The sequence below is a fragment of the Arvicola amphibius genome, chromosome 5 (assembly GCF_903992535.2).
Source record: "Arvicola amphibius chromosome 5, mArvAmp1.2, whole genome shotgun sequence".
Classification (NCBI taxonomy): domain Eukaryota; kingdom Metazoa; phylum Chordata; class Mammalia; order Rodentia; family Cricetidae; genus Arvicola; species Arvicola amphibius.
In genome coordinates, this window is record NC_052051.1 from 34,334,057 (window position 1) to 34,356,735 (window position 22,679).

At 40.5% G+C, this 22,679-nt stretch overlaps 1 protein-coding gene across 1 annotated transcript in view; it reads right to left on the reverse strand.

Moving 5' to 3' along the window:
- Macrod2 (mono-ADP ribosylhydrolase 2) overlaps positions 1-22,679 on the reverse strand; it is a 1,850,149-nt gene that overhangs the window by 154,542 nt on the left and 1,672,928 nt on the right. The window contains exons 9-10 of the mRNA XM_038330425.1: positions 21,339-21,420; positions 3,606-3,653 (exon numbers count right to left, since the gene is read on the reverse strand). Coding sequence (XP_038186353.1) covers positions 3,606-3,653; positions 21,339-21,420 — 130 coding nt within the window. The remainder of the gene's footprint in view (positions 1-3,605; positions 3,654-21,338; positions 21,421-22,679) is intronic.

Here is a 22,679-nt window from a genome sequence, read left to right on the forward strand (position 1 = left end):
TAGGGGTCTGGAGACCACAGCAAAAAGTTAAATTGCATCAATTCTGGTGTAAGACAAACTTGGATTCACATTTGGACTCTACATTTACATAAGAATTAATTGAAGCCTGCATAATCAAAGTCTTTCTTTGTCAGTTGTTGTATGAAATAAACTCATGCGCATCTAGTGATCTGCACAAGAGAAGGCCAGTTGAAGTCTGGTGTGCTCAGAGGTATGCCAAGCCTGACTTGAGCCAGCTCACACCATCTCGCTCCAGCTCTCTCACGGGGAGCTTTGAAAAGTGTGTGGCTGATATTATCATACCTATGAAATCATCAGAAGGTTCCCATTGCAACTCAAATCACCCACAGAGCCAACTGAGAAGCATGGCATTGCTTTTAGATATTGGAGTTGTTATTCACTGCCACTCAATAGCATCTGTTATCAGGTTGAGACTCTCGAGTAGCCCTTCACTAGGTCAATTGTATGCTTAACCATCGCTGTAGGTTTCCTACTTCTGTGAAAGGAAGCAATGCATGGCAGAGGGAAGACAAAAATGAATGGTCTTAGGAGAGAGCTGAACTCATCTTGCAGACCAACAAGCTCCATCATGAGATTATAACGACACCAGCCAGCACACCAATGTCTGGCAGGGCCAGCTGGAATGCTATGGGCCATCCGGCACACAAGTCTCCTATGGTTTCAGCACTCAAACATTAGGAGATGCAAACGAGCTCCCCACACCTATTCTGTCTTGGCATCGTGGATCACTGAGTGTGACTCGACCAGATGTTGAAGGCAGAACTCCCTGGATATCTGATGGGACTGGAATCGGAAATAATGAGAATACTCCAGACTGCAAACGCTGACTCTAGCTTGTGGAGTAGTCCTTTCTTTCAACGATTTCTTTAAAATGAATCAATGGTCCCTTTGCCTAGGAATGTGTAGCTGTGGCACTGAGGCCAGTGATCCATGGAACATAAAGCTGGCTGAAAGGGCAGAATCCCCGTGGCTGAAGAATCCTCCAAGGACACTTGTCAGAGCAAGGCAAGGCATGAGAATAACTAAGAATAGGACTGGACTCATGCAAGTTAATCTAAGACAGATTTTTTAAAATAAGACATTTTACATGGACATAAGAATTGAAGGTTTTATAGAAATTTTATCTTGGGCTTTCTGTTTCACAAAATTCAAGTAGAGTTCTTCTCTTAGGTTGCATTCTCCCAGGCATAGATACTGGGACAATGTTTTGAGTATAAGTAGCTAATTTGAGAATTAATCTCAGGAAGTATCAGAAAAGGACTTATGAAATAAGACAGGAGAAGGAGATAGATACTTCTGCATATATTCATGAACAAGCCTCATCATGGGCATCATAGGCTCAGCTCTATTGGAAACTTCTTGTTAAGAATATAGAATCATGATGTTTAATATTCCAGCTATATAAACATTTTCAGTGAGAAAATGTGCTTAGTTAATCTGAACTGAGATGTGGACGTGAGATATGCATGGATGTCATAGGTTTAGAATTAAAACTTAGACATGATATCTAATCAATTTCTATATTGATTATAGGTTGCACTGATTTTTTGGATAATTGTGTTATATAAAATGTTGCTAAAGTTAGTTTCATTTATTTATTTTTTAATATGAGTACCAGAAAATATAAAATCACATCTGAAGCTCATATATTTCTATTGGTTATACTGCAACATACCCTAGAATGTGTCTCAGGTGTGTGTGTGTGTGTGTGTGTGTGTGTGTGTCTGTTTTGCTGAGATTTGAATCAATGTCCTTGTACAATGACACTACTGAGCTATACCACCTCCACAGGAATCCTGGGAAGCTAACCCTTATTCATCATTGGTTTGAAGGGTACTTTATCCATCATTGGTTGGAAGGATACTTTATCCATCATTGGTTGGAAGGATACTTTATTCATCATTGGTTGGAGAGCTACTCCAGAGAAACAAACTCACTAGTACATTGAGTTTTCCTGCATGAATAGAGAAAGCCACCTCAGCTGAGGACCATAAAAGCTATCATTAGAAAGTTTCCATTTAAAGCCAAGCATGAGTGCTGAGGGAACAGAGGCATGGCTTCAGCAGCTGCTGCAGTCCCTCCTCTGCTACCTCCGTTCTAACTTTCACATCTCTCATTTTAGCTGAGTTCATTGCCTCTATAGAGGAGGGAACCTTATAAATCAGGCATGTCTAGACTGGAGAAGAGTAGAGAAACTCTGTGGTTATTGGTCCAATGGACTTTTAAGAAGAAAAGGAACAGATGCTATTTCTCTAGGTAGTGAATGGATCGCCACTAGAGGGACAGAATTAAACTAATGCAGAGAACTTTAATGAACCCTCACAACAGAATTAGAAGTTCTGGTCATTGGAGATGCTGAGACCAAGGTTGTCAGTAACTTATAGGATGCTCTGGACTCAAATTGTAGGATACCCAAGACTAAAATCTTTTAGATATCTATTTTAAAATTTGAAAGCTGGGTCCATTTCATACCAAAAGCATAGTGGTTGTTGAAATGAGGAATATGGACCTCTTAATCATATAATGTTCATGGTTGAGAAAAAGACAACAGAAAGTAATAGCATAGTGAATAATGAAGCTTTACCGAGAGCAAAGCAGTGGGGCAGCAGTTAAGGTACATTGTCTCATTTAATCTTCTAACTGAAACAATATGGTGAGTATTGTCGCCCCAGAAGTGAACAAAGACTATTGTAGAAAGATACTCAAAGTCAACAAATGGTTTAAAGCTAGAACTGTGTTTGGGTCTATTGATCCATGAATCACTATTTATGGGCATAGTGAGCGACTCCCTTAGGCCAGAGCTTACACTTTTAACCACCAGGTTTCCTTGTGATTCTGGTCTCTCTTGAATGGTTGTCATACATCTTAATAATAAGAATGGTATATGCTGTATGATATTCATCAAATAAGGCCACAGCAGCAGTTTAGGCCTTACAAGCTATAAAGTACCATCTTGAAGGAGGAAGTAATACTATGGGATTTCTACACCTTGACCTTAAGAAGGTAAAACATCTCCCTGGTTCATTGATGCTTTCAAGATGAAATCATCTGGTCACCATGTTAGAAGGACTTCTAGATCTTAGAGTGTTTATGTTCAGAAATTGCCCCTAATAAGACTTCAGCTTATAGCTGAGTCAATGATCATCCAGACAGGTAATTAAAAAACTTTTGGAATACCTCAGCTCCTAATGGAGGCCCGGATGGTATAGAAGTGGGTTAGTAAATGTCTTCTCCTCTGGAATTCTCAGACCCAGTTTGCTAGCAAAGCAAACTGTTGTCTTGAGTACCAAGACGTGGTGATGATGGTTTCTTTACATCTCTGCTGGTTGCGCGACAACAGTAATGTACCTTTCTTTCACTTTTTCCTTTTACTTTGTCAAGCTCAAAGTTCAATTTAACCCTTAAACATGGAAACTATGTTTGCCTAAAGCGTTACTATAGCCACTCCCCTATTTTATGATGTTGAACACACATTTCTATTTTTTTTTCCATCTTATTCAGTCTTTCCTTAAAAATTACAGGATCTGCCTAAATAAAATTGGTTCCCTGCTTTACTCCATGCAATAAAATTACGGTCTTATTACCTGCATCTTCTTTCATGTCAACATCAGCTGCTCCCTCATTGTTATCATCTGCTGGAAAAGGAAAGATAATGAGCAATGCAAGAAGCGCCACAATACTCTACTTTGATTCATCAAATAACGAAAGGAAAGCAGAAAGCCTAGTACAACAGCAGCCATTTATCCTGTATCATCACACTGGGTCACTCTGTGTTTGAGGAAAGTGCGCCCACACAGCAGAACCTAACACTGAGGGTTACATTCCCCTCTATAACAACATGTACGCAGCATAATTTGTTTTATTTATACAACGTACGTATGACCACATTGGTCATCTCAATTCTTCAAAACTGTTTCCCATGAACTTTAAATATCATGTGCTTCACACTCTGGGAAAGTATGTGCGCTGAGCTCCGGTGTTGGGACAGTGGACGCACTGACATTTGCTTCCTGCACTGGGCTAAGAGCAGAGCCTCTCTGCTGCTAGCAGACTTTCCACGGACCTTACTGGTGGTCCCGTTTCTGTCCTGTTCCCTTCATTTTCCATAAAACTGCTTTCTAAGTGGGTAAGGATGTGTGATCTGCACCCTGATGACATGCTTTCTGAGTGACTCCCTCCCACATTGTGTGTGTGTGTGCGTGTGTGCTTGCTCGTGCATGTGTGTGTTGAGAAATGGTCTTTCTATGTATCCCGGGCTGCAATAATACCATGTAAAAATTGTCCCAATCCTCCTGCCTCAGATGCATACCATCATACCCGATTGTGCTTACTCCTTTGAACTCAGAGCACAATACATTTCTCCTTGAATGTTCCTCATACCTAATACCTTGTTCTGAATATTTGCCGCCTGTTCATATGTTGAGACCTTTCCCCAAAGTCATGATCTTTGGAAGATGATTTCATCACCAAGATGGAGCCCTAATGAATAAGATCAGTTGTCCTAAGGAAGAGGTCAAGGAGAGACACAGTCTCTGTTGTTCCATTAAGGACATGGAAAGATAATACTCTCCGTAAGGAATTGGACCCTAGAAGGCACTAGAACTGCTGAAATCTGGAAACTGGATTTCTAGCTTGCTTTTATTTATTTGTTTGTTTGTTTGTTTATTATGTATACAATATTCTGTCTGTGTGTATGCGTGCAGGCCAGAAGAGGGCACCAGACCCCATTACAGATGGTTGTATGCCACCATGTGGTTGCTGGGAATTGAACTTAGGACCTTTGGAAGAGCAGGCAATGCTCTTAACCTCTGAGCCATCTCTCCAGCCCGATTTCTAGCTTTTGAGAAATAAATTTCTGTTTTTAAGCCTTTCCATTTATGGTATTTCTTTTTACAGCAGTCCAGACACTAAACACAAGTTAATGCCTCTGTGTTCATTCCCGTCCTGTCACTTTACTGCACTTTAATTCTAATCCTCTGCCCTATGTGTTTTAGGAGTTTCCCAGTTGATCCTTTCTGCTGCGCATGTGCAGCTCCCCCTCCCCCCCCCCCCCCGGCCCCCCGCCCTGCCCAGCTACAGAATAACTTTTAAAGCTCCTGATCATTTGGTTTCATGACACTGGTATTCTTTCTGATACTTTGGTAAGCATTTAGTAAACACTGCCACACACAAGAAGCATAATCGTCCTTGAAGACTGAGGTCAAGAATCCCTTTCTTCACAGCACTCACAAAGGGAGTCACACTGAGCAGACTTCAGGTGGCAGACCGGACATGATGGGCTGCTGTAGGTGAGCAGAGTTTCTACCACAGACAGAAAAGAGGAAGTCCATGGGCGTTTTCCAGAGGCGCTGACGGGTCACCTAACTTGAGGTAATGAGAGCCAGGAGCGGGTCACCAGGAAATGTAGTCTCCTGACTACACACACCCTATGCTCACTGACACTTGGCATCTGCCGTGTGGGTCCTTTGCCTAAGAGTTTTCTCTGGTTCTGGTTTCTGGAGCTGGCTAACGAAATTCTGCACAATGAACCTGTTCCAGGAGCCAGCCTACCACACGTGACGGACAGCTCCCTGTTTCTCAAGCCCCTCCCACAAATACCGCATGTTTGTTCTTTGTTCCACACGATTTCCGTAAATCTCCTTCCCTCACTGGACTTGAAGTGAAGTGCTTGAACCTGAACAGAGTTAGTTAGAGTGTGAGTAGTTTGGAACTTAACCCTTTGATCTCCTTTGCCACTCTCCCTTCCTCTCACTTCTGCTGGCGTTTCCCCAGATTGCCTTTCAACGAAGGATCTCTACACTTGAACCCTTGCTTCAGGACAGGCTTTGGGTTCTGTTTATTTATTTCTATTTTTAGCACCCTCAAACAGATGGGAAACTCCTGGAAATACATGTTCAGGAGCAGTCAAAATACCTTCAGTGAAATTCAATTCATTCCGAATGGCTGAAGGGCAGAGCCCTATAACCGGAAGCTTCAGTGGTCTTTTCTGGCTAAAGGTCCTCCCCTACCAGGAGTAATGCTTCATTTCACAGGCCATGTGACTGGGCCACAAGGTTCCACGGCATCTTTCTGTGTGTGTCTTTGAGGGTATTTCTGGACACTGCCGCTTAAACAGGAAGACTGAGAAAAGTAGATGGCCCTCCTTTATGTGGGTGAGCATCGGGAAACCATAGGAACGTCCTCAGAAGACAGAAAGGCTGAACTTCGTCTGGACGAGGGCCATGCTTTACAGCCCATTACCCACAGTGCTGGCTTAATGGTTCTCGTGCTTGGACACTGTTTCCTCTCTACTTTTGAATTCAAACTGAAATATTGCTTCTTACTTTGTTTTAAGCCTACAAGTTTACTCAGACTAGGGCAGTGGTTTTCAAACTTCCTAATGCTACAACACTTTAATACAGTTTTCACCTTGTGCTGACCCCCAACCATAAAATTATTTCATTGCTATTTCATAACTCTAATTTTGCTACTGTTATGAATCACACCGTAAATATCTTATATGCAGGATATCTGATATGCGACCTCCAAAGGGCTCGCGACCCATAGGTTGAGAACTGCTAGACTAGAAACCCACCACTGGCCTTCTGGATCTCAGGTCACTGGCCTCGGAGAACTGTGCTACCTATCCTTTAGGGTTACCTTCCTGTCTGAAGAGCTGGAAACTTGTAAGTCTCCATACTTTTATGAGACATGCCTTATAATAACCATTTTCCATATGTCATACACAGGTGTGTTCCTCTGCTTCTCTAGAGAAACACTAAGAAAGGATTTTTGAAAGAAAGAAAATTTGCACCAATATGCCAGCGTTTGAAGTTTCTGACAAAAACTAGAACAACCGAACAACTTTAGGCAGAAGAGTGATATGCCGGGTATGGAAGAGCAAATTTTGTCTTTATCAGAGAAACTCGTCATGATATCATAAGATGCGTGCCTTGATATTTTGATATTTGAATTAAAAGGGAAGTACTTGTAGTCTGGAAAGGACACGAGGCAGTTGCGTGCTAGTTCAATTCACCTTGCTTCCACAGTCCATACAATGTGCTTGCTTGAGCCATATTTATAAACTATTTCTGTTGGGGCTTCTTTTCCTAACAATACCAGGAACCAGAATGACATTATATAAAAACCAGATGATACCCTCTGGAGTTGGGAGTCATGGCACTGAAAATTTGGACATAGTTCGGGGACTGATGGAGCATGGGCACAGAGCTCCTGTGCGGTTATGCAGTTTATCAAGCTTCATACGTCTTTGTTAGAGGACAAAAATGCAATAAAAGGTCTCTAGCCAAAGAGACACAAATGCCAATTCAGAACAGAGAGCGATCCATCAGTTGGTGTTGTTCTGTGTATGCAGAAATGCCAATCCCAGAAAAATCCCCTTCTTTTCCTAGGTGTAGTGCACACGAAGGCTAAAACTCTATCTCCTCTCAAAGGGCCTCTTTGATGTTGATTTCATGAAGGATGTGGGTTTTATGGAGCCCATAACTCTCTACCAGATTCCCCTGTTGAGTTCTATACAGAATGTCCAGTTATAACTGAAGTTCTTATTTTAATAAAAATATATATGTGAAAACCAACTAGTGTCTCTTGAAGAACCAGTTTGGGGTAACTAGCTATACCGGATTTAGGAGCCTCTTTGTGAAGAAGAGGATACCTGCTTTAGCTATGCACTGGGTATCTATTTCACCTTCTCTACGGGTGACAGAATTAATAGAAATGTTTTTTGTCCAGTCATTAGACCTGCTTTATGAGAAGCACTTTGTTCCCCAGTCATAAACAGTACATACTTTAATAACTTATGCCCCACTATTTCAAATAACTTGCAATTTAGATTTATCTCCATCCTTTCCATTAGGTCTACATTATTAATACAATATTTGGGAAAGTAGAGTATGTGTGTGCACAATAGACACACAGAGAACTTTATTCGGAAGCAAGTTTTAAATCTGTGTCCCATCAACACCTGGAAACTTTTAAAAATGCAAACTTTCCATACTTATTCAAGACATATCAAGTAAGAATCTATGGAAGAGAAATCCAGAAATCGGGGTTCTGGCCATCCTTTCATGAGATGTTCAGACATCTTGCAGCTCTAGGCCCGCTTGCTTAAAGAAAGAGGATGCTCATATTTGGGGATATCTATTACAAATAAAATTATCTTGTAATGACTCCTTAATGCTAATGTGGTGCAGTGTATGCCTAGACAAGAGCTAAGCATAACCATACCTGTGCTTGAAATCACCTAGCTACTATGCAGCTGGATGGATCTTGTCATGAGCCATGTCTACAATCTTTAGGTGGGCTCAGAGGTGTATGCATGGATGGAGACCAACTTCAAAGAGGACTATAGTTGCATCATGGGGAAAAAGAGGTGTGGTAGAAGCAAACAGTTCTCTAGGGTGCAACTGAGCCATTCTCTTCCACCCAAGGAAATAACTTGAAGCATGTTATCCAAAACCCTTGTCACTATTTTAGAGCCATCTATATATAAGGGTGAGTCTATCAAGGCCACCAGTTCTACAACCCTTTGGTGGCTCACACTGCATGTGGTTACAGTTCACTGGCTTCTTGCGCCTTCTTGTGTATTCTTTGCATTCCATTATCAATGGGTTCTGGGAACTATTTGCATATACAAAGGGAGAAAACATTATTAGAATAAATAACACTCTCTAGGATTTCCGTGAAGCGTGGTGGATGCTGGAATCCTCATGGCTTCCAATAAGACTCGGTAAACAGAAACTCTAGGCCAACATTGACAGATGAGGGACTATCCTTATAAAGGCTTAACTTCTAACATTAAATTAAATATTAAGAACCATTGAATCTATCTAATAGTTAAATATATTCTCAGCAGAGCAGCTGAGAGGCTAAGTTTTTTAAAATTTTAAGGTGAATAAAAACAAAAAGTATGTTTTAACTCTGTTGTGGATTAATATGAGCTCTCAGTTGTCATTAATATATCCATTTTGATTTATTGATAAAAGTGCTCCTTTTCGTTATTCTACACCCTCAGTCAGATTAGCACACAATGGTACCAAATTGCTGAGTCTGGGATTTGGGAAGAGGAGAACTGAGGATTAAGTGGGCAGATTTTTTGGAAGTTGTTCTGGATGTGTTGAGTTGAAGATGGCTAAGAGACTCCCAGCGAGACATGGACTGGTATCAATAGCAAAGCGTACTGTGCCAAACAGACAGACAGCAGGAAAGTAGAAGATGGAACATTCTCTGGATAAACCATGCCTAGTTAAGGATACTAATGACTCTAAGGAATTATCGGAATTCATGTGATCAAATACACACTGGATAGTAGTAGAAATGGTCATTCCATTAAAGAGGGTTCTAGATCTATCGGTCGTGGTATGTTCCCATGATCCTGGCACTCTAGAGTCAGAGGCAGGAGGATTGTTACTAGTTGGTAAACAACTTAAATAGCATAGTGAAGTCATCCAGGGCTACTACATAGGGAACCTGTTGAGAGGAAGGGAAGATGGGGATTGGGAGAGAGAGCGGAGAGGAAGTGCAAGAAGTGGGTGAGAAGGAGGAGGGGGGAGAAAGGACGATGAGGGAGGAAGAAAAGGAGAATGTGGTGGTGGGGGAGGAAAGATTGATTATAAAACCTCACCAAAGACAATTACAGAGTAAAGGTGGGGACAGTCATGCGACTTTTGCAGTTCCTAGCGTGAATAACAAATGAAGGAGACAAAGGTAACACATGACTGAGAGAAGTCAAGCCTGGTCAACATGGAAAGTCCAGGTTAGGGCATTTTGAGTTACTCTCTTGTTTTTGTTTTGCTTTGTTTTCCTTTTTGGAACCTTGTTGGAATTTTCCCATTCATATGCTAGTCCTCAAAAGAAATTTATTTCCCTTACCTTGGCCTCTGGGCCTTCAAATAAAGAACAGAAACTAAACTGTTGAAGCCTCTTGCCAAAGCATCCTACTTACAGCTACTGCTTCATTCCCCATCCTAAGTGGTATTTAGGAAGTATCTGCTTTTCCAGAACTTTCTAATGAGATCAAACTCTACTTAGTCAAGGCTCATGTTCCGAGGTCCTTGTTTGTCCTGCTGTTTATCAGTGTTCGCTCCATTCGCTGCACACTCACCCCTCCCTGAAGGGACAGATTGCTTTCTGCCTATGCCTGGTGCTTGTCCCAGCACTCCGGTTGCTTGGTTACAGCAACACTTCGCTGGATTTTCACTGAAGGCACAATGTGTTTGCAGCTTTTGGGGCCATCAAGTGGAAATAGTTAGGACTCATTTCTAAGAAGGCAGTAAACTCATTTATGTCACATTACCCAGTGACTGCCTTGTAGAGTTCTAAACGTCAATGTGACCTGCACAGGAAGTGTGCACAAATGTGTCACATCCTGGTAAGGGAACATTATTAAAGAAACATTCGAATTCATTCACTCTAGCTTCTCTATACACTAGATATGCCATTTAGGGAGGGAGAAAATACGCAACTCGTACTAAGTCAACAGGGCTTGTATGTTCTTTGTTTCAGTTACTTTTTCAAGGAGTATTGATGCATAAGTTTTGACCACTGCTGTAACAGAGTTCTAATTTGGTACTTTAAAAAGAAGCAGATTTTCTAGGGGTCGTGGCTCACTCTTTCATTCCAGCACTGGAGAGGCAGAGACAAGTAGGTCTCTATGACTTTAATGCCAGTTTTAGTCTCTAGAGTGAATTCCCTGCCAACTAGAAGCATATAGTAGGACTTCTTTTCTTTTTCAAGGTAGATTTATTGTCTTACAGTTTATACAGTGGAAGTCCAACAAGGATCCAATTATGCTAAAATCAAACTATAGAACAGGACTTCACTCCATTCTGGAAACTGGGGACGCGAAACATTTCCTTGGTTTTATACTTATAGAAATCACCTTTACTCTATGGCTCATAACCCTCTCTCTCCATCTTCACGTTCAGCAATGTTGCATCTTTCTGCACATTCATTTGTAACCACATCTCCCACCAATTCTCTCCTGTTTCCTTCCAGTCTTAAAAACCCTTTGAAATAATTCTAAGGGCTCCATTTCAGAGAAATTCCTTTATCTTAAGTCAGCTAATTGTAAATTGAATTGAACTTTCTCTTTTCAGTGCAACTTAACAAACATATCCAAGCCTCTGCAGCTTAAAGCATGGATACCATTCTTTTTTCTTTTGTGATTGGGGTCCTTATCCTACCTAATATACCTGGAAAGTCAGAAACAGGTGTTGTTGTTAAAGACTATCTCAAGGTATTACTAAGAAGAATTCTATTGGAATTTAACCAATGGCCTGCGCCTTAAAGTCCACAAGCTATAACATCACTGTCATTAATGAGGTTTTGGTTAAATAAATAGAATCATATTTTATAAAAATCTTCATTTCAAAAACCTTTAACCTTTCTTCTTTTCTATATTCTTTACGTTTATATATAAAATACTTTCCCACTACTTTTTAATGAAAATAATATAACAAAGACAAATGCTGAAATACAAAACTATTTGTTGCATATATTTAAAAGAATTAAGATCCCTAATGTACAAAGACATTTTATAGATCAATGAGCACATGATGTGATGTCAATAAAATTGTACTAAGGATATAATTAGCACTTTCATATAAGAATATTGGGGATCTGGTGTTGGAGAGATGGCTTCAGGAGGTAAAGTACTTGTTCCACGAGTCTATGTTTGATCCCTGAAATCCATATGAAGAAAGAGAGAGCTGGCTCCACAAAGTTGCCCTCTGACCTTCGTACATCTCCCATGGCATGTACATGTACACAGAAACAGACACACATGTCCACGCGAATTTTTGAAATCTATCAAAAGTAAAATTGGAGATAAATGGCTAAAAAGAATGAATAAATCACATAGGTAATAAGAAGCGCAGTTTCCATTAATTACCTTGTTTAATATAGGAAAAAGTTAACATCAAAACACAAGAATATATACCACCGAGAAGAGTAGGAAGGAAGCAAGTTCTCATCAGCTGCTGACGGAATGTAAAGCAGGTTGTGTAATGCAGGTAGGATGGCTGTTTATAGTTTTGTCTGCAGAAATGGAAATCCCTGCAGTTGTGTAATACAGGGCACTTATCTACAGTGCTGCAAATACGGTGAGCAATTTCAGAACTCCCAGTAAAAGTGTCTTAGTTTTGAATATATTTTCTGAAAGCAATTTCACTTTTAAAAAGTATTGAAAATTAGAGAGAATATGAATATTTACCCATAGGATGGTTTCCTTAAGTTGCAAACACAGAACGATTTGCAAAAATAGTCCCAAGTTCAGTGACAAGGCTTTGAGCAAACTCTGGGTCCATTAAAATAAAGTAACTGAAGAATACATGATCACAAAGAAAAATGCTCATTGTTTGGGTTGACTAACAGGAAGGGGGTGATAAGTCAGAATTTCTGGTTATATACATTTTCCCATTACTAAAGACCAAAAAGATATAATAAAATGATTGATGTCTAGATTATAGGTTAGGAAATAGTGGGTGTTTTCTTCTGTTTGCGTGTGTGCTTTCTTAGTAAAAATATATGTGATTTTTATATGAAGAACTTTTATTTTCTTATAACAATGATCACAAAAGCTAAACAATATATTTTGAATTTTTATCAATAATCAGAATGCAAACAAATAAATAAACACATACATTGTAAATTTTGTGATGCTCAGTCGAGATACCTATCCAAGTAACATTGCTTCCCTTCTATTGGCCTTGACCTTATTTGTGCTTGCTCCTGGCAAGTCTGAAAGCCATAAAAATCAAGGCACACACAGGAACCTGTGACACTGAGATTGTACCAGCATTGAAGCTATTTCTTGTGGTGACAAGCCCGACATTTCTTTTCCTTATGCCACAGATGCTTTTGATGTCCACTGGACATTATGTTCACCAGACTGCTTATCTTTCCCTGAATCTCACCACTCTGCCATCAACACTGTTTTCAAGCTTATATCTCCAAACATTGGTTTGGCAAATGAAGGGAAAGAAAACCTTACTGGTCCGTGGCAACTGTGGTCCATTGCTGTTCTTGGAAAACAGATCAGAAAGGAGGAGAACACATGAAGATCCAGCGTGACCAGAGGGATGCCACTCTTCTTGGAACATTAACATATTACCAAAAAAAGATGTGACATCAATTTGGGAGCTTACAAGCAGCTTCAGGATTGCTTTGCGGAGCAGCCTTGCACAGAAGACTGGAGATGAGAGTCACATACTCAAGTGACTTTAACCCCTGACCTCAGATCATACAGCCTCTGTCGGTTGCTATTGCTATGAAGACAGATGGTGTCCCCATGACATTGGACTGATCTTGGAAGGCCAGATTTCAAGTCATGGACAGAGTTAAACCTTTTTTTTTTTTATTGTTAAGAGTGGGTCTTATGTAGTCCAGGCTTGCTGCAGTCTCGTGATGCCCCTACCTCATCTGGGGCTATAGGGTTGTACTCTCATATCCAGCTTAATTCCTTTTCTATGTGGGTGTTTCTCTATTTAGGATGGGTTACGTTCCGATAACCTCGTTACCAACTGAAAGAATTTCTAGTTAAAATGCATTTAACAAAACTAATCTACTAGACATCCTAGTTTGGCCACATAGTTCACTATGGAATGGCAGTCATGTCCCCTCATCTAGGCGGAGGTTATCAGCTCCTGAGGCTGTCTGCCATGGTTCTGCCATCTGATGTGAAGAAATGGATAGCATTGGAATTAAAATTCTGAGGTAAAGTTTCTATTAAATATATAGCTTTATTTCTTTCATAAATATCTTGAGTTGAACCATAATAGATGAAGATAGTCTACACATACTCCACTATGTTTTTTCTTAACTCCAGGATATCTATTCCTAATTAATTATTTTGAAGAGGGAGAACACCTCTTTCAGTGATCCACAAACTGGAAACAAGCATCCTGCTTGCCTTTACCATTCATCCAGTCCCAAGGCCTCTTTCCCTCTCTGTTGTTTATACAATGATGGACGTTCCTCCTCTGTTCCAGCTCACTCTCAATGATCCCCCACAAGAGCCACATTCTTCATGAACTTTGCCCCAATAAACCCAGCACTCATAGATGTTTGCTATGAATTCCTGACTACTGTGAACATGCAGGGATGAATCTTGATGCCCTGCTACTACTATGTTCCAAGTGTTCTTAACATCCTTGCATCTTCAAAGTTTTAGCACTGTGTGACATGATATATGTAAGAATTCAATCCAGTTAGACAGAGGAGTCAGAGCAGGACATCAACTAGCAGGATATCCTGAAATAAAATCAATGCAAAGGTAAAGCTATCCAGTTCCCTGAATGACAAGAAGGGTAATTACCACAGGCAGAGCTGCTAAGCCTCTGCATACTGCTCCATGGAGCTGCCAAGGACTCTAGCTTTAGGATTATCTGTGGCCTCTGCCCACTGGACAACAATAGGCTTTCGTCTCCCACATTCATGAAGAACCAAAATATCTCCAGATGCCTCCATAGAACAGTCTTCCAATGGCTGGGAATCTCTGCAGTAGATGTGTGTGTGTGTGTGTGTGTGTGTGTGTGTGTGTGTGTGTGTGTGTGTGTGTGTGTATTGGGGGTTCAGACTCCAAACAACAGGATTCTTGGACAAAGTTAGCAATTTTTCAATGATATATTGTTATATGAGAAAAATCAGCATCCTTAAGTTCTCTTGTAAGATGACATTTTGCAAAACTTGAGTTCCATTTCTCCACCAGAAACTCTTCCTTTCATCTTCTAGTCAATGGAAAGTATATACGATAAATTCTACACCCTGTAAAATATGAACCTTTTATATAAAGAACAAAGAGATTCTCTGCAGAATCACAGAAAGATTATTTGCCTTAGGCCACATAACAGTGCACTGCAACTATAAATTATTTGTAACCAAAGTGTGTGATAATTCCATAAAGCTGCCATATTCTACTTCCAAATAATACATCTGGAAGGAAAAAAATCAAATATGCTTCACCCCACAGCAAGAAATAAAATTGTTAGGGAAATCTTTCCTGAGTTCTCTCCTTCGCCATTTCTTTGCATTTTTCTGATAATCCAGTCATGGTATATCCCCTCTAACACCTGGTCTGAACCAGTCTGAAATGGTTTGAACTGGTATGAATCAGTTTAAGCCGGTCAGAACTGGTTTGAGCTGGTCTAAACAGGCTTTAACCAGTCGGAACCAGTTTAAAGCCTGTCTGTACCAGTTTGAGCCGTCCTGAACTGGTCTAAACTGGTTTGAACTGGTCGACACTCATGATGATCACATGCCAAATACTGCATGCTCGCCATTTCTGACACGCGTGCCAAGTTCTTCACACATGAGAAAAACATCACGTGCGCCGGTTTTGACACAAGCAATGATCGCATGACAGAATAGGCACACGTGTTGGAAAGGGCACACATGTCATAAATGACATAAATGAAAAACCCCGACATGTGTGCCAGATCCAACACGCATGCCGGGTCTGCGACGGAAGTGGCACATATGGTGGAATTGACACACGTGTTACATTTGACACGCGTGTCGGACGCGCCACATGTGACGTTTCTGTCATGTGTGTTGTGTTTGTCATGTGATTGTCATGTTTGTAGCTGCTGTGTTCCTCACATCCTGGACCTCTGAGTGTGGTACTTTCAAAGTTTAGTTTGCTTTGAGATATAAGTTTTTAAAAGTGTAATTAAGAGAAGTTATGTCATTAGAGTGGAATCTTTAATGTGACCAGTGTTTTTATACAAGGAGAAAGAGAGATGACAAGGTACTCAGAGGGGAGGCCAAATGAAGACAGGAGTATAGGACCACAAACATGGTCAAGAGAGAGGTCCCAGAACATGCTACCTCTGCCAGTCTTTATCTTCAACTCCCAGACTCCAGAAATATGATAAAATACATCCCATTGGTTAAATTATCCACTCTATGATAGCTCCTTTCTGCAGCCCTACAGAAGCCGACAGAGGTGATTTCTATCTCCTCTTTTGTTGCTCTGTGCAGTCTCTCATTTCTCCTTTGCTTCTTCCCTGCTATGCTGTCTGGATGATCTAGAGAGAAGTACACTTTGATGTCTCTAATGAAGCACCAGTTTGACTCATTGGGAATGTTTCCATGAGTGCATTAGTGTGTGTTAAAAGAAAGAGAAGCATTGTGACTTTGAGAAATTATGGGCAACAAACAGTTTAAGGATGGAGTTTTCTTGGTGCTCTGAACACATCTGCCAAGAGACCACTGACTTCTCTAATGATGGTGTAGAGAAGACTAGCCCATTGCTACTTGGGCAATGACAAATGCTGGGCTCAATTTGAAATATATTGCTTGCCATAGTTTATTCAAATATGGCTCATTTTCTATAACTAAGGAGTAGAGTGTCAGATAATAAAATCCAATGACCCATTTGCCATCCATTTTTAGGTCAGCCATGGGCTGTCTGAAACTCCATTATATCCTATCACCTTGGCTTCCTTAAAACCCATACTCTCAATGTGGGTGTTTGCTATTTGTTCATTGTTCTTTGTCCACTGTCCCCAAACCAAACTCTTCACACAGCTGCTGGTTCTTTTCAAACCACACCCAAGTCTCATAAATAGCTTTCCCCTTCATGATCTTTTTCTTCAAACAAGCAAACCCACTAATCCTTTGAGAAAACCTAAGGGTCTCCAAGGAATGTCTAGTCCTACAACCTTTCTTCCTCACCAACCCATCTGTGCTGGCAAGTTTTATATCAATTTGACCTGTTACAGTTATCTGACAAGAAGGGACCTTTATTGAAAAAAACAACTTCAGAAGGACACTATGTAATCAAATAAGCCTGTCGGGTATTTTCTTAATTACTGATCAATGGAAGAGACCCCAACCATCGTGGGTGAGGCTACCCCTTGGCTGGTGGTACTGGGTTCTATAAGGAAGCAGGCTGAGCAAGCCATGATGAGCAAGCCAGTAAGCAGCACCCCTCCATGGTAGGCTTTATCTCTTGCCTCAGTCTGAGTTCTTGCCTTAGCATCCCTTAGGGGACAAATAAGCCCTTTCCTCTCCAGGCTGCTTTTGGTCATGATGTTTTATCACAGCAATAGTAACTCCAACTAAGACACCACTCATATGCTCCCTGAGCTCCCTGCTGCCCAAGTAGCTTTCACTGTACCCACATCCCCTCTGGACCTGAGCCTAAGTCATTCCTATGGTCTCTTATGTTTTGGTTTTAGTTCCTGGCTGTATCTCACAGTGTGCAGACACACACACACACACACACACACACACACACACACACACACACACACACATTATTTTGGCTTAGGGCCCCTCTCAAGACCCAAACTGGAAAGGTGAGATTGCTCAATGGGTAAAGGCACTTGCTGCCAAGTCCGATGACCTGAGGTCAATTTCTGCTTAGACCCTCATGGTAGAAAGAGATATGGACTCTTACAAGCCCTATGTGCACAGGTGTGTGTGTGTGTGTGTGTGTGTGTGTGTGCAGGTGCATGGTGCACGCATGTGTGAGTGTATGAATGTACACACAGCAAGAATTATATATAATTTAAGACAGATAAATCTCTAGAACACCTTAAAGTAAACACATATCAAATAACAATCACAATACAGGATTAATATGGTACCTATATTTTCATAAATATCATGAGAATTAACTTATTAACATGCCTGGTCAAAAAAAGAGAAAAAAAGTCAATGGGATGGTTCCTAATGATATTCTGCCATATTCATAAGTTGACTCCTAGCAACATTGTCATCAGAAAGGCTTTCTCCAGCAGCTGAGTAGCTGCAGAAACCCACAGTCAAACAATAGGTGGAGTTGGGGGAACCCATTAGAAGAAGGGGAAGAAGGATTGTAGGAGCCAGAGAGGTCAAAGGTATCAGGAGAACACGGTCCATAGATCAACTAAAGCGCCCATCACAGAGCCTGCATGGGTCTGCACTAGGTCCTCTGCATTTATTTTGTGGTTGTCTAACTTGGGTTTTGTGTGTGTGTGTGTGTGTGTGTGTGTGTGTGTATAAATCATATTCATGGGAGTGGTGGTGGCTCCATCTTTTTTTTTTTTCTGCTCTTGGGACCCTTATCCTCCTACTGTGTTACCTTGTCCAGCCTTGACATGAGGATTTGTGCCTAATCATATTGCATCTTGTTATGCTATGTTTGATTGACATCCCTGAGAGGCTTGAACTTTTTTGAATAGAAATGGAGGAGCAGTAGATGTGGGGGTGAGAGGAGGTAGGGGGGAGGGAAGGAGAGGAAGCTGTGGTCAGAATGTATTTTATGTGAGAAGAATAAATAAAAAGAATGTAAAGAAAAAAAGCAATGGTGTCTGGTTGAAAACAAGGCAAAACAAACAAACAAGCAAGTCCCTAAGTTATTCCTACAGCAAATACCATAACCTTGATCCTATGCTAAAGGCCAGGTCTTGACTGGGGAGAAGATAGTCTAAAGCAGTGATTTTCAACTTTCCTAATGCTGTGACCCTTTAATATTTAATACAGTTCTTCATGTTGTGTAACCCCCCAATCATAAAATGATCTCATTCCTACTTCATATCTGTGATTCTATTATTGTCATGAATCATAATGTCAATATCTGATATGCAACCCCTATAAAAGGGTCATTCAGCCCCAAAGGGGTTATAACCCACAGGTCTAAGAAAAGACACTTGAATCCTCTCCCATTAGCTATCAGACTATTTGTTTGTTTGTTTATTTATTTATTTATTCTTTCAAAATGAATATACTAAACAGACATACAGGAGTTGGAACTCAAAGTTGACATCCAAAGAAAAATACAAAGGATGCCCACTATAGATTCAAGGAACTGACCAAGGGACAAAGGACTCTGGCAAGTCCAGAGCAGGTGGGGGTCCCACATCCTACAGAATTCTTGCTCTGTTCTGATTAATTTTCTTACAAAAGTAAGGGACATTTAAGTCCCCATTTTCTTTAGCATAGGATAGAGGGAACAGAGGTAACCTGGTGCGCAGGACCCCTTCCCACAGAGAAGGACTGAATAGCCTGCTTCACAATTAAATTGCCACGGTTTCAGCCTCTGTGTCCCGGCTTTCTGTGTCAGACAGCCCCAGGCACAAGGAGAAGGAAAACTGCACTTTTTTTACTCCCACCCCAGGCCATATTGGTGCAACTATGAACAAATCCATCTTTCTTTACCAATTTTTGTTTTGTAATTTAACTGGAATGCAGAAAAGCTGACAATAGCGCTTGGGACCTAAGTTTCTGGACAACAGAAGCTTTGAATACAGCTTGTCTGCAGTGTGTTCTTTCCCATTTTAACTTGCTTTGATGCTGCTGCCTTTTGTCTCAGATTTCTGGTTGTGGACTTTATAAACTTGAGCTCAAAGTATCCCCAAACAAAGAAGCATGTTTTCACGTAAAAAAAAAATGACTTTTGTGAACTATTTTAACTATTTTTGTATTGGAAAAACTAAACCTCTAGTTAGAGATAATCTGGGGATATATATATATATATATATATATATATATATATATACCAATTCAGAAAAAGTTATTTTCGAATTAAAGATATGGTTATGAATTAAGCATAAATTCAGATTAAAGACAGATAATATATACCATTTCCATTTCTATTAGCAGTCACATATTCTATTAGACATAGCCTTTATTTCACATTTCAAACAGGATTTACAAATTTCTGATACCTCAATATTTATAACTATGCTGGCATTGTTGGAGATTTTGACATGTAGCTTGAAGTGTATTTACTATTATAATTATTCAGAGGGAATAATTTCATGAGCATAGTGTGCTTTGAAACGTTTATGTGAAACCGAGAATGATTTTGTTATTATTTTACTGGTGCAAACACTGAGATCAGTTTTTGGATTCATCTAAAGCAGCAAGGTTTTAAACGATAGTTTATTTGCACAGTTACAAAGAAATTTTAGACCCCCCCCCCCAAAACTTTAGGCTGTCTTACTTTTTAAAATTTGCAGTGGGATATCTTTGCCCTATATTTTTGTAAACATCTTCAGACTGATAAGACATGAAAAGGACTATGTTATCAGTATTTCTAAACATCTTGAAGAGTCTAAAAGCTCATAAACTGATATTGACCGGGCATGAGAATATTTATATCACACAGACCATAAAAGTTACAATTTCTCCCAATGGACAATTCCTTTTCAAAAATAATCAGAAACACAAGCACCACTCAGCTCACCCAGGTTCTCGAGGAAATTTGGAGAACCCACAGAAAGAGAAGATTGAAGCAGAAAGGAAACTACCAGGCTACAGAGAGAGGCATTTATTAAAGTGATCTCAACTCAGCAACTGCTTATTAAATAGCAATTAGTGCCTAACACTATAAAGTATTGAGATACTGAAACACATAAATGTAAAGAAAGGAGGGGGAAAGGAGAAGAAAGGGGGGATATTAGTGTCACAACAAGCCTCTATCACAGGGGAGTCTGAGGAATTTGCATTATATTTCAGTAAAGGAAATTCTTTCCAGGCCTTAGTTATTTTTTAAAGCAGATTTGTCCTTTAATTATAAGATTAGGGCAAGGACTGAAGAACTTGGTCCACATAGAAAGTCTACTAAGAATGCCCACAGAAGCTTGAAATTTCCTACAAGCAATGCTTAGCATGGCTAAGGAAGGCACTCTGGGCCCCATGACCATAAAAGTAACAAGGCATTAAACAAGCCTCAGCCTTAACAGGCTGTAAGAGGCAGGACAGGAAAATATTCAAATTACCCCAGCCTAACTAATGGCACATTCACTCTGAAACCCATTACACAAGGTTCTTTAGTAACCCCTAGGCCTCCTCTACATTCTGAAAGGAAGTGTGAAGTAAGGTGAGTGATGGCCATTCTCAGACTGCCCTAGAAAGGACCATACAGTCATTGCAGTTCAAGGCGAGAAAATTGGGTAAAATGAGGAGGAAATACAAAAGTCTGAATTCTGACTACAAATACGAATGGGCTTCCTACAATTTTCAACAAAGGAGCTTAACATGGTTGCTGTCTGCATGCAGTCTAGAAAAGTCTTGCAAGGTGAGGGAGAACTGGATTGTGCAATATGGGCCTGGAAGAATGGCCTTTAGGGATTATTCGGTCCAACCCTCAGTGAATGTGAGGAACTGAGTCAAGACATATGCTGACTTGCCTCAGACTATGCAATGGGGTAAGTTTAGGGCTTGGACACCTCTTGTAGCTCTTGGAAACTGTGCCATATGCTTCCAGGCTGACCACAGACACAGACATTACAGTCAGAATAGCTATGAGGAGAGCAAATGAAACAGCAGGCCAAGAGAACTCCACAGCTTCCACCCTTGATCCCAAAGGAACACATGGCTTTACTCACCAACAGGGAAGAACTCGCTCATCTTCTTCTTGTAGATCTTGAAGTCAACTTCTAGGAAGACACAGAAGATGATTCGGTCCACCTGGAGGCAAACAATAAACTCTTGAAGTTGAAGGAAATACGGCAGGGGTTTACTCAAAGCACAGTGTTAGAACTGAAGAGTCCAAGAATAAGAATATAGAAATATAGATCCCAGAAATCAGAATACAGAAATAAAGAAATACAAAGTTGTAAGTCTAGAGAATGAGAGCAGGCTGTCAGCAGCTTTCTCCGCACCTTACGGACTAACTATTCACAGTGGGTTACTTTGCTTTACAACCCATAGCTCTGTCTGCAAGGCTGAAGCGGCCCTCTGCAAACTGAGGGTCAGCTTTCAGATATTTTAGATAACCCCGCCTCCCCCCAGCCACTCATGGCCAGCAATTAATGTGAACTGAGTTAACTTTTAAATGATGGGATATACCTGACTTTTTGGTTGTGCATTTTCCCATACCCTTCTCGAACGTGAAACAGGCAATATCAGGGGAGTGCAGAGCTTTGGTAGACACCATCAGAAAGTGCCACAGAGAAACAATGAACTAAATACAAACACTAGTTTAATTAAAAACCTCTGTTAATGAAAATTGTAAAGAAGGACAATTTGTATCTGAGTTTTACCTCAAAATTATCAAAGTTCCAAACAATCACTGGAGAGGCAGACTGACGAGTGTTAATGAAGCATGCCAGTAAACCAAGGACTCTTTTTCCTGATCTTGTTAGACAAACAGTCCTCAAACCCATAATCTTTGAATGTGGCCTAAAAAGCTTCCATGATTTTAATTTACATGAAGTCACTTTCTTCTAGCCAAATATAGTCAAAAAGGCTGCAGAAATTAAATGCCAGTCACCAGTAACATAGGGTCTGTGAACACTTAATGTGGTAGATATTGTTAGGTAACAGTCACCTCAGAAGGAAAATGTGTGCATGGTCTCCTGTGTTTTCTACTTTGAGAGAGTGTCAGCACAGATGGGCTTTCACTGAAATATTCAAGAATAACGTGTCAATGAGAAAGAAGAAATGGACTACACACAGTAGCTCACCCATGTCTCATATTAACCTGGGAACATGGATATTTCTCAATTTCCTTTCTTCAACAATGAGAAATAATGTTTAGAAACACTCTATCAAGGCACAGTGGACAACGGAATAAAACATCAAAGCGTTTCTTGTGGACGTGGGGGATAGATGTGGGATGGGCATGAAGCAGGACAAAAAAAGAACCTAAATGGATGCCACCCACCTAACCCTTCCACTCTTCCACCATGTGGGATGCAGATCCTGCCACTCTGATGGGAGTTTTG